The 13,602-nt window shown below is 40.8% G+C and overlaps 1 protein-coding gene across 1 annotated transcript in view; it reads left to right on the top strand.

Moving 5' to 3' along the window:
• prss59 (serine protease 59, putative) overlaps nt 1-13,602 on the top strand; it is a 56,509-nt gene that overhangs the window by 15,042 nt on the left and 27,865 nt on the right. The window contains exons 4-5 of the mRNA XM_043702086.2: nt 286-421; nt 9,910-10,024. Of these exons, the coding sequence (XP_043558021.1) occupies nt 286-421; nt 9,910-10,024 (251 nt within the window). The remainder of the gene's footprint in view (nt 1-285; nt 422-9,909; nt 10,025-13,602) is intronic.

The following is a 13,602-nucleotide window of genomic DNA, read 5'->3' on the forward strand; positions in this document are numbered from 1 at the left end:
ATCAGGAAAGTTAAGGCCTTTTTGTCATTTTTCTGAGATTCTCTTCATTGGTTGAATTTCTGTAGCTGATTGGTTAAAAGAAGATTGTGCAACATTGTCTTGAGTTTTTCATTTGTCAATCTAGATGTTAAATGTTGGGCATGTACCTGACTGATTGCTTTTATATATATGCTTGAACTTTTTTCTGGAGTTTACCTGCCAATTCAATGAGCATTTGTAATTCCTGTTAAATTGACAACAGAAGAATTGGAAATAATTTGGGACTTCATTTTCATTATGTTTCAGAGTATTTAGAGGTTGTTAATTATTCTTTGGAAAATTTCAATACTCCATGTCCTCTGCTGGTGAAGGATGCCTCTGACACTCTAATAGAGTTACTGGCAAATGCTAGCACATATAAACAGATAACACGAGATTTCCAGTAAGTATGGAGGATTTCAAAAACATTTGGCTGTAACATGAAGCATTCTATGAAGTTACTTGAATTTATTTAAAAGTAAGTTGCAATTAAATGTAACAAACCCAGTATTCTGTTCTGTAATATTTATTTGCTGTCAGGCTGACCCTTTCAAAAGACAACACAGGGTGAAACTGTTGAACGTCAACAGCTTCAAAGTTCATAAGATAATTACGAGTGAAATTGGTCTGTTGGGGCACTCTGGATATCTTTAACATTTCCTTCATTTGGCATTCAGTCAGTTCTTAAATGACATTTTTGTCTTTACTAATCTGATGCGGAGGAGCTGATTTTGAACTGGGGTGGACAAAGTTAAAAATCACACAACATCAGGTTATAGTCCAGCAAGTTTGTTTGGAAGCACTAGCTTTCGAAGCACTGCTCCTTCATCAGGTAGCTAGCAGTTAGTATTTCCAAATAAACCTACTGGACTATAACCTGGTGTTGTGTGATATTAAACTTTACTAATCTGATTTGACTTGTACCTGTGATAACCTGTCATACCAATACAACATAATCTTCTACACACACACAGGGACAGACACACATACACATAGATACGTGCTTAAAAATAAGTAGGATTCCGTGCAAAGTATTATTTAAGTAGTAATACTTTATGAACAATCCTCTTTTAAGGTGCCTCAGTCTCAAAGTGAACAGATTAGCAAGTAACAACCTTATCTATAACATTGGACACTATTGGTGATTGAGACACATTTAAATTTATCTGTTTTGAAAACTGTGCTTTTTGAGTTTTCACTTAAACTCACCAACATCACCAAAGTTCAAATCTACCTTGAACGAGAACAGTTAGATTTGTTTTTAAACATTTGTTTTAAAAATTGCTTTTAAGTTATATTCCTTAATATAATTATTTTTGAGTTAAAAAAAAGAAAAATGAGTTTAGCACAGAAAGAAAGTACTTTTAATCATCAGGCTGCATTATGTGAGACAAGTATTCTCTGACCCCTTAAAAAAAACTTGGTCATGCCCTACCCATAAGAAACTAGCTGTCCTCTATTTTCTGCTTAGAGGGTGATCCCCTCTGGGAAAAAAATCAAGCCTTTAAAAAGCTGTCAAACAAGCCAATTTGCTGGCATCTTTGTAGACCCAGTACTGGTCACTGTTAGGACCACAGTTAGTCCCTGAAGAAAAGCAGTTACTGCAGTCCAGATTGAAGTCTATTCAGGTGGATCGGCAGAGCCCCTTGCAGTGGGGTGAGAGGTGTGGGTGCTGGGTTTGATTGACTGCTTGGGTATGGACAGGGACAAAATGGGTAAAAGGGGTAGAAATGAGCTTGTAGGCGGCAACCTCCGTTGAGATCTGGTTACCCCAAAGGAGCTCTGTGCCATTGTCCCTTGCCCATATCAGCTGGAGGAATAAAAACTGCCTGTTAACCCATGTAGGGAGAATGGGAAGGGTGGAAGTATTTACTTACGTGGTGATTCATTAGCTGATTAAGGGCCTCAATAGGTTCATGAAGGATTGCACTATCCACCATCTCCATTACCTGTGAGAGATAGATCGGAAGTGGGTCTTTAACAAGCCCTTTCACCATCTTTAAACATGCCAACAGAGAATGGATACAATCAAGCCCATAATGCCAGTCCATCACTTGCACATAAGCTGATTTTAATTGACTTGGAAATGGCTTTTAAAAGTTGCACAGAATCATTGTTGGAGGACAGCAACTAGTTCCTCAGCACATAAAAAAGTACATGTGAAAATTGTTTGAAAGATGCCCATTTGCGCTCATGTATCTAATTTAGTTTTCAGAGCTTCTTCTACAGCACACAAACAGGTGCAATAAATGGTAAAGCCTAGTGGTAACTATCTCATCCCAGAGGTGTTTGAGAGGGCTCTGGTTTCAAACACTATTTTAAAACTGGCACAAAATGTCTCTGAAATTAGAGTTGCATTGAACTTAATTTGTACTTAACGTTTCATTATTTCTTTACGACAATTTCAGGCAAATGGTGCTATACTAATGAATGTACTGTGAATTTCTGAAAGAGGGTTCATTGTGAAGAAAATGTGATCAGCTTTTGTTGTAACAGCAATGATTGGAGCACTCCAGTTTGTGTCACGGACCTTGGGGTAGGGATAGGGGAAGAAAGAGCCAAACAAAGTCCATAAACAACTTGCATTTATATAATGCTTTTAATGAATAAACATCCCTAATTTCCCTGGACAAGTGGTGATGAGCTGACATCTTGAACCACTGCAGTCCTTGGGGTGTTAGGGCAAGAGTTTCAAGAACTTGACCCAGGCACAGCGATGTATTTCCAAGTCAGGATAGTGTATGACTTGGCAGGGAAATTGCAAGTGGCAGTGATCCTATGAACCTCCTGCCTTTTTCCTTCTAGGAAGTAGAAGTAGCAGGTTTGGACTGTGCTGTTGACGGACATGCACATTGTACTGCCACTATGCATCAGTGGTGAAGGGAGTGAAGATTAAAAGTGGAGGATGATGTGCTATCAAATGAGTGGCTTTATCCTGGATGGTGTCAAGCTTCTTGAGTATTGTTGGAGCTGCACCCAACTAGACAAGTGTGGAGTATTTCCATCACATTCCTGACTTGTGCTTTGCAGATCGTGGACAGTTTTATGCACAGTGACATACCTGGACAATTTTCCAGATTGTTGGGGTAGATGCCAATGTTGTACGTGTACTGGAATAGCTTGGCTAAGGGTGTGGTTAGTTTTGGAATACAAATCTTTGGTAGTATTGTGACAATATTGATAGGGCCTACAGCCATATACAGGCATCAAGTATCTTCAGCCAGTTTTATGATATCACATTGAATCAAATTGGTTGAAGACTGGCAACTGAGATGCAGCAGAACTCAGGAGGAGCCTGAGATGGATCATGCGTTTGGCATTTCTGGCTGAAGATTGTTGCAAATGCTTCAGCCTTGTCTTTTGCAATGATACACTGGCCTACGCTATCGCAAAAAAAAAGATATTTGTGGAGCCTCCACCTCCTGTTAGTTGTTTTCTTGTCTACTACCATTCATGAAAAGACATTGCAAGACTGCAAAGTTTAGATCTGATCCATTGGTTGTGGGATCTCTTTGCACTGTTTATTGCATACTGCTTATGCTGTTTAGCATGCAAGTAGTCCTATGTTGTAGCTCAACCAGACAGCAATGCAACTTTAGGTATATTTGGTGCTGCTTCTGTCATGACCTTCTGTGCTCTTCATTGACCAGGGTTCATTTCTTGGCTTGATAGTAATGGGCCCCATGGCTAAACACTTTAACTCTCCCTCCCACTCCACCAAGGACATGCAGGTCCTTGGCCTCCTCCATCGCCAGACCATGGCAACACGACGCCTGGAGGAAGAGCGCCTCATCTTCCGCCTAGGAACCCTCCCACCACACGGGATGAATGCAGATTTCTCCAGCTTCCTCATTTCCTCTCCCCCCACCTTATCTCAGTCCCAACCTTCGGACTCAGCACCATCTTCTTGACCTGCAATCTTCTTCCCAACCTCTCTGCCCCCAGCCCCTCTCCGGCCTATCACCCTCACCTTAACCTCCTTCCAACTATCACATTCCCAACGCCCCTCCCCCAAGTCCCTCCTCCCTACCTTTTATCTTAGCCTGCTTGGCACACCTTCCTCATTCCTGAAGAAGGGCTTATGCCTTCTTGGATGCTGCTCCTGTTCCTTGGATGCTGCCTGACCTGCTGTGCTTTTCCAGCAACACATTTTTCAGCTTTGATAGTAATGGGGTTGAGCAGAGATTACTCTTGGCCATGAGATTATAGGTTGTAGTTGAATCAGATCCTGGTGCTGCTGATGGCCCACAGGGCCTCAACTCAGTCTTGAGTTGCTAGATCTGTTTTAAGTCTGTCCCACCTAGCAAAGTGATAGTGCCATACAACACAATGGACAGTATTCTCAATGTGAAGAAGGGATTTTGTCTTAATGCATGTAAAGTGATCACACATACCGATACTGTCATGGATCGATGTATCTGCAGCCTAGATAGGTGAGGATAGGTCAAATAGATGTTTTCCTCTTGCTGGTTCCCTCACTTGTTGCAGCAGACTGAGTCTAGAAACTATGTTCTTTAGGACTCAGACAGCTCATACAGTAGTAGCACTGCCAAGTCACTCTTGGTCATGGACATCGAAGTCCCCCACCCAGAATAAATTGTGTGTCCTTACCACCCTCTATGTTTCCTTTAAGTGATATTCAAGATAGAAGATTTCTGCTTCATCAGAAGGAAGAAAGGGGGACCTGGTTGATAATCAGTGGGAATGGTTGTGGTGGTTTCTCAGATAATGTAAGGTTTGATTTTGTGAGTCTGATTATGTCAGGCTCTTGCCTGAATAGTCTGTGGGGTATTTTGGCACAAGCATTCAGACATTGGGAAGAAGGGCTTTGCATAGATGACACAGCTATATTTGTTGTTGTTGCTTCTGGTATCTAGGTCAATGCGTGGTGGTCTTCTTTTACAGCCCTTGTTTAATATAACTGAGTGGCTAGATCCAGCCATTTCAGAGGGCAATTAAGAGTCAACCACATTCCATTGGCTCTGGTGTTACATGTAGGACAGACCAGGTAAGGATGGCAGATTTCCTTCCCTAAAGGATATTAGTGAACCAGATGGTTTTTCACCACAATGGACAGTCGGTTACATGGTTACCATTAGGCTAATGTCTTTTTGCCAGACTCTATTGAATTTAAATGTCACCATCTGCTATGTTAGGATTTGAGCCCATGCCCCTGGAACATTACCCTGTGGTTCTGGATAATCAATCCACTGATATTGCCGCTGCTTGATTTCTATCCTGTAATTGTTCTATTCACATAGAACAATTAAGTACATAGAATCATAGAGTTATTTAGCATGGAAACAGACCCTTCAGTCCAACTCATCCATGCTGACCAAGTTTCCTAAATTAATCTAGTCCCGTTTGCCAGCATTTGGCCCATATCCCTCTTAAACTTCTAATCCATATACTAGAAGCATTTTAAATGTTGTAATTGTACTAGCCTCAACCATTTCCTCTGACAGCTCGTTCCACACACATACCGCACTCTGTGTGAAAAGGTTACCCCTTAATTCCCTTTTAAGTCTTTCCCCTCTCACCTTAAACTTATGCCCTCTAGTTTTGACTCCCTAACCCTGGGGAAAAGACCTTGACTATTCACCCTATCTAAGCCCCTTGTGATTTTATAAACTTCGGTAAGGTCACCCCTTAGCCTCTAATGCTCCAGGGAAAACAGCCCCATCCTATTCAGCCTCTCCCTATAGCTCAAATTCTCCAAACCCGGCAACATACTTATAAATCTTTTCTGAACCCTTTCAAGTTTCACAATATCCTTCCCATGGTAGGAGACCAGAACTGAACGCAGTATTCCAAACATTGCCTAACCAATGTCCTGTACAGCTGTAACATGACATTACAACTCTTATACTCAACGCACTGACCAATAAAGGCAAATGTCCCAAATGCCTTCTTCACTATCCTCTCTACTTGTGACTCCACTTTCAAGGAACTATGAACCCGCATGGTGGCTCAGTGGTTAGCATTGCTGCCTCACAGCGACAGGGCCCGGGTTCAATTCCAGCCTCAGGCAACTGACTGTGTGGACTTTGCACATTCTCCCCGTGTCTGTGTGGGTTTCCTCTGGGTGCTCCGGTTTCCTCCCACAGTCCAAAGATGTGCAGGTTAGGTGAATTGGCCATGCTAAATTCCCATAGTGTTAGGTGCATTAGTTAGGGGTAAATGTAAGGGAATGGGTTTGGGTGGGTTGCTCTTCAAAGGGTCGGTGTGGACTTGTTGGGCCAAAGGACCTGTTTCTAACTGTAGGGAATCTAATCTAAAAACCCCATGATCGGTCTCAACCCAGACACTTAAGTCTCAAACTACTTACACTCTTCACAGAATTACCCGAGAGTTTGAATTTGCTGCCAGTGATATTGAATCTCAGGAAATTCTGAGCTTCTATGTCTATACCTACAATTTCAAGGGCAAAGAGCAGCAGATTGTTAATACCAATGCCTATAAGAGTCTGGATATTCAAAATACATTTATATCTACATTTATATTGTGTTTCTGTAAAGTGAGTTTTTATCTTGCTCCATTTGAGGGCAGTGTTCCTTCATGAACACCTCTTAAATGATCATATGTTGGACATAAATTCTTCATTTTTTCTTTTCAAGTAATGTCTATTTTCAGTTGGGGTACCTGATCATGTCCTTTTCTTTTAATGATATTGTTTATAATAGCAACAACCATATCAGTTCCTGCATTAAATAATCAAAGGCAACACATGCAGAACTGGTAATATTAACAGCCAAGTTTTCTTGTTGCTTTGCTGTTGAAAATGCTTCTGTCTACTGTGGCATTCTGGAATTACTGTGGACATTGTCACAGAAGCTGAACCAGACCAACCAGATAAACACTGTGGCAACAAGAGTATGTCAACAGCTAGGAATTCTGCGGCTAGTAACTCACCTCCTGTCTCCCCAGTGCCTGGGCACCATCTACAAGTTAGAAGTCAGGAGTGTGGTGAAATACTCTCCACTCACTTGGATGAGTGCAAATCCAACAACACTCAGGAAAGTTGATATCATCCAAGACAAAGCAGCCCACTTGATTAGCACTCCATTCGCTGCCTTTGGACATGCACTTTGTTCACCACCAATGTACATTGGCAGTGATGTGTACATGCTGCAATATGCACTGCACTGATTTGCCAAAGCTCACTTGACCACACCTTCCAAACACGTGACCACTAATACCTCGAAGGACAGGGGCAAGAAATGCAAGGGAAGATCACCGCTTTCAAATACCCCTCCGAATCACAAACCACCCTGGCTTCAAATTACATTACCATTCTGTCACTACAGCTAGGCCAAATTCCTGGAACTCCTTTCCTAACTGTCCTGTGGGTGTTCCTCTAGTGGGTCAAGAAGGCAGCTCACTTACATGGCTCTCCACCACCTTGCACCCTGGCAGCCTACTTACCTGGTACCCTACGCTCAGTCCCCATCTGGCACTCTATCCTTCCTGCACCCCAATTTCATGCTTAACTTCTGTACTTATTATTTGACAGCAGCTGTCAAAATGGCTACTTGTGATTCTGGACCTTTCCATTTCAGAATACAGCAGCTGACTGTTGTGTAAAGAGGGCATGATGTGCCTTCCCCCTTTTGTTCTATATTCCAATCAAAATGTCAGAATGGAAGTATAACTTCACATTTCTGAAGGAGCCCTGATCATTGAACATTGTAAGTATCGATGGATTTTTGTCGATGTAATAATTGAAAAATCAACAAGAATTCAGCATATTAATAAAATTTGAACAACAAATAGGTATAGCACGTCAAAACAACTAATCTACTTGGAGCTTTAAGTCAAACTGTTAACTTCCAAACTCCCACTATGATACTAATGGCTGTGGAAGCAGTCCAGTAGCCAAGCCACACTAACCATATACTGATAGCCTTCAGACTTTGCCTACAATCATTTATTGAAATTACAAGCCCTTTTCATTCAATTTCAGATTGCTTTTCTTTTACATTTAAAGAGCAGGATATTTCAATGATTTGGCAGTTCCACAAACCTTATCCATGTTTCTATGCGGATTCATGTCCATTCTTAACAATCCCAAATGAGTACATGGACTGTCGCCAAACAGTACCAGTCCTCTCCCAAAGGGGTATCCAGACCTTCTGCAAAGGACACTTTCCGTCAAAAAGAACTGTGGTAGATTTTGATTATTTCCTCAAATGTATAAAGCCCACAAATCAAATTTTGGAAATCCAGAAAACTGCTTCTAATTTAAAGCGGCTCCGTGTTTAAGTGTGTTGCTCATTCTGTGAAGCGTGCATGTTTGAAATACTTCCTGCCCCAGCAAAAATAGCAGGTGCTGGGTTTGGGGATTTGTCATCTATAGTTTGCATTCCAAAACTACATTGGCTCAGGCATATCACCCTTCTGTGCTGTCATTGCCTATTGGCACTAAGTGGCAGTCAGATGGGATGGTGCCAGTAAATGGGCATGCTGGTCAACAATATAAATTTTTTCACCTAAACACCTCTATACGTGCTCTGATACAGATACAAACATTCAGCCCCAGACCTGTTTACTAATGGCTGCAATTCATACTTTAAAATTTATTTTTACTTCTAACTCACTTTTTTTAAAAGAAATGTGCATTTGTATTTAGAATTTCTATTTGGTTAATTGTCTTCTTACTGTTAGTCTTCTCCTCACACGTTTTGAACTATTTTCAATTCACCACCGCTCACCAACACTACCCAATGCCAAAGTCTAACTATTTTTCAATTGTTCAGTGGATTTTACATGTGCTCTCATAATCTAGTCCATAAATCAGTTATGTTTTGGGTTAAGGAAAGCCTATTTTTTCTCTATTCTTTCACGGGATGAGGGATTCACTAGCAAAGCCAGCACATGCAGCCCATATCTAAGTGCCCTTAAACAGAGTGGCCTACTAAACCATTTCAGTGGACAATTAATAATCAACTGGATGCACTGCCTTAACAGGCTTTGCAAGTAAATTAATCAGTTGGAAAAAGGTGGTGGTTAATACATGAAAAAAAATTGCCATCGGTGATTTGGTGATGGAAAAGAAAATCAGTTTTGTGTAAGAGCATTTCTAGATATAAAAGAAAAGAAAAAAGTCAATCAGATTGCTGCCTAGATCTGGAGTTACATGTCAGCCAAATCAGGTAAGGACAGCAGACTTAATTCTCTGAAGTACATTAATGAACCAGGTGAGTGTTTACAACAATCAATGGTTTTATGGTCACAATTATGGAGATGAATTCCAAACATGTTAATTGATTTAAATCCCACTAGCTGTCGTGGTGAAACTTGAACCTATGTCCCTGGAGCGTTAGCCAGATCCTCTGGAGAACTGGCCTAGTTATATTACCACAGTGCCACTACCTTCCTACCTTCTTGTGGATGTGCCTTTTATTTCATTGAACCTGTCTCTTCATCTTCTATTTTCATGATTTAACTTGCATCAATAATTGTATATTGCTTTTCCAATTATGTTTTTTGTTTGAGATTTTTTTCACAACCACTTTGGTTGAGAAACGTCACCTGTCATTTCTGACAACCCTGTCTTGTAACTTTGGGGTTAGGCTACTGAGTGTTCCATGGCTTAGGCATCCCTTTTTTTTTCCCGAAATCCCAATTGATGACTTCAAGTACACTTAGTATCTGTATCAGTGTTTTGCTTTATTCATTGACTTTGCTCAAGCATGAAAAGCTTGAAATCACATATTTTAATGAAAATTGGCAGATGTTTAACAAAATAGCACCAAGTAATTTTAACATGGAAAAAAAATTAACGATTTATTAAATAGGATTACTTTATATAAATTGATATTTTAGTCCATACTCTTTGCTTTCTTAAAATTTGAATATTTTTTAAAAATCATAAACTATTCTTCCTCTCAGCTTATGCGACAAACTTAAAATAAGATCTGAAATGGATTCTGGTTATTTTTTGGAGACATTGGCTGGAAATTTCATGGATGTGGTCCAATATAATAAGGACAACAGAGCTTTTGAGGTAAGTGCTACAACAAACATGGGGTATTTATTTGTACTAGTTTGTATACATAAAGAGTGTAAGATTTTCTGAAATGTAAATAACTGTGTATCTGGCCAGAAGATCACATTTGGCTTGCATCAAAACTAGCAACACTACATATTACTGACTTTTCTATATATACTTGGTGTTTCCCCTACAGTCTAACAAAATCCACCTCTATTCTTTTTCAAACTCAATGGTTTCATTAAATATTGCTAAATACTATACAATAAGCAATTATCCCATCTATGTAATTCTCAAAACTCTAAATTAACTTAAGGTCATTGAGGTTTTGGTTAAGAATAAGAAGGAATCATATGTCAGGTACAGAGAGCAGAGATTGAGTGAATCCTTATAAGAGTATAAAGACAGTAGGACTGTTAAGGGGGAAATCAGGAGCGCAAAAAGGGGACATGAGATAGCTTTGGCAAATAGTGTTAAGGAGAATCCAAAGGGATTTTATGAATAAATTAAGGACAAAAGGATAACTAGGGAGAGAATAGGACCCCTCAAAAACCAGCGAGATGGGGGAGATACTAAATGAGTATTTTTCATCTATGTTTACTGTGGAAAAGGACATGGAAGATACAGAATGTGGAGAAATAGATGGTGACATCTTGAAAAATGTCCATATTACATGGAAGAGGTGCTGAATGTTTTGAAATGCATAAAGGTGGCTAAATTCCCAGCACCTGATCAGTTGTGCCCTAAAACTCTGTGGGAAGCTAGGGAAGTGATTGCTGGGTGTCTTGCTGAGGTATTTGTCATCGATAGTCACAACTGAGGTGCTGGACGACTGGAGGTTGGCTAACGTGGTGCCACTATTTAAGAAAGGTGGTAAGGAAAAGCCAGGGAACTATAGACCAGTGAGCCTGATGTTGGTAGTGGGCAAGTTGTTGAAGGGAATCCTGAGGGACACGATTTACATGTATTTGGACAGGCAAGGACTGATTGGGGATAGTCAACATGGCTTTGTGCATGGAAAATCATGTCTCACTAATTTGATTGAGGTTTTTGAAGAAGTAATGAAGAGGATTAATGAGGGCAGAGCAGTGAATGTGATCTATATTGGACTTCAGTAAGGCATTCAGCAAGGTTCCTCATGGTAGACTAGTTAGCGAAGTTAGATCACATGGAACATAGCGAGAACTAGCCATTTGAATACAGAACTGGCTCAAAGGCAGAAGGCAGAGGGTGGTGATGGAGGGTTGTTTTTCAGACTGGAGGCCTGTGACCAGTGGAGTGCCACAAGGAGTGGTGCTGGTTCCACTGCTTTTCATATAAATTATTTGGATGTGAACATAGGAGATGTAGTTAGTAAGTTGGCAGATGATGCCAAAATTGAAGGTGTGGTGGACAGCAAAGGAGGTTACCTCAGAGTACAATGGGATCTTGATCAGATGTGCCAATGTGCTGAGGAGTGCCAGATGGAATTTAATTTGGATAAATGTGAGGTGCTGCATTTTGTAAAGGATTTATACACTTAACAGTAAGGTCCCAGGGAGTGTTGCTGAACAAAGAGACCTTGGAGTGCAGGTTCATAGCTCCTTGAAAGTAGAGTGTCATGTAGATAGGATAGTGAAGAAAGCATTTGGTATGCTTTCCTTTATTGATCAGAGCATTGAGTATAGGAGTTGGGAGGTCATGTTGCAGCTGTACAGGACATTGGTTAGGCCATTTTTGGAGTATTGTGTTCAACTCTGGTCTCTGTCATGTAGAAAGGATGTTGTGAAACTTGAAAGGGTTCAGAAAAGATTCACAGCAATGTTGCCAGGGTTGGAGAGTTTGAGCTATGGGAGAGGCTGAATAGACTGGGGTTTTTTCCCTTGAATGTCGGAGGCTGAGGGGTGACATTGTAGAGGTTTATAAAATCATTAGGGACATGGGTGGGGTAAATAGACAAGGGTTGGGTGAGACCAGAGCTCGAGGGCATAGGTTTAGGGTGAAAGGGGCAAGATCTAAAAGGCACCTAAGGGACAACTTTATCGCAGAAAGGGTGGTGCATGTATAGAATGAGCTGCCAGAGGAAGTGATAGAGGCTGGTACAATTACAACATTTAAAAGACATCTGGATGGGTACATGAATAGCAAGGGTTTCAAGGGCTATGGGCCAAGTGCTGGCAAATGTAACTAGATTAATTTAGGATATCTGGTCGGCATGGACAAGTTGGACTGAAAAATCTGTTTCCATGCTGTACATCTCTATGACTCTATGCCCCACTAACAATGAAGGAATAGTGGTATTATTTTAAGCTAGAATGGTGCCTGGCTTGAAGGGGAACTTGTAGGTGGTGCTGTTCCATGTGTCTACTGCTCTTGTCTTTCTAGATGGTACTGGCCATTGGTTTTGAAGATGCTGTCTAAGGGGCCTTGGTGAGTTGTTGCAGTGTGTGTCACTGTGATGGTGAAGGGAGTGAATGCTGAATGTGTTAAATGGAGTACTAATTATGACTGTCACTTTGTCATGCTTACATTTAGCTAAATCTCCCTTTTGTCAAATTCCAAACTACAAATATTAGCTAATGGTACTCCCTCAGAGACACCAAGGTCAAGAATGCTGTCAATAATTATTTTCAAAGAAGTAGAGTCAAAGCCCAAGGGTGTGCTATCCATTCCAGCCTGTTTTTGTTCTTGACCTTCTCCAGTCCCTACGAATACTTTCTCTGGAACTTCGTTCGGGAATGAATGCACACCTTCCTCCTGTCTTCATCAGCTCCTGTGCATTGTGCATCATATTGTCCAGCTAGAACAAACGGACAGTTAGTGGCAGCCTGGTGAAATGTGTTGGGAATGTTAAAGTTAAAAATCATACAACACCAGGTTATAGTCCAACAGGTTTATTTGGAAGTACAGACTTTTGGAGCACTGACGAAAGAGCAGCACTCTGAAAGCTAGTCTTCCAAATAAACCTGTTGGACTATAACCTGGTGTCGTGTGATTTTTAACTTTGTCCACCCCAGTCCAACACCAGCACCTCCACATCGAGAATATGGAGTAAAGGATTAATGCAAATTAATCAGAGCCTGATGACATACTGATGACAAACAGAAAAATCTGAGATGGAGTCAGAGAGAAGCAACACTGTATAATCAATTATAGTAATATAAATCATGTGAATAAACTGTTACCATTACACAACCATGCCTATGTCAACAGTTCTTATAATTGCAGACAAAGATTACCAATGAATCAACACCAAGGGGTCTGGTAGAAACCAAACCATAGATAAAAGGCAAGACAGACAATGAAGCAGAATTTCCTTCCACAGTAAACCCATGCTACACCGTGCATGCCAGTATCAATTATTGTTCATGTGAACAGCAGTAGAGATGTGAGCAAATGAAAAAGGAATAGTATAGAGATTAAAATGAGTTTAGCACAGAAAGAGCTTATTTGGCCCAATTGGATCACGTTAGTATTTATGCTCCATAGGGGTCTCCTCCATGGGGCGGCACCGTGGCTCAGTGGTTAGCACTGCTGCCTCACAGTGCCAGGAACCCGGGTTCAGTTCCCGTCTTGGGCAACTGTCTGTGTGGAGTTTGCACATTCTCCCCGTG

The sequence above is a fragment of the Chiloscyllium plagiosum genome, unplaced genomic scaffold (genome assembly GCF_037043375.1).
Source record: "Chiloscyllium plagiosum isolate Xiang-an unplaced genomic scaffold, Cpla_swu_hap1 HiC_scaffold_13, whole genome shotgun sequence".
NCBI classification, from domain to species: domain Eukaryota; kingdom Metazoa; phylum Chordata; class Chondrichthyes; order Orectolobiformes; family Hemiscylliidae; genus Chiloscyllium; species Chiloscyllium plagiosum.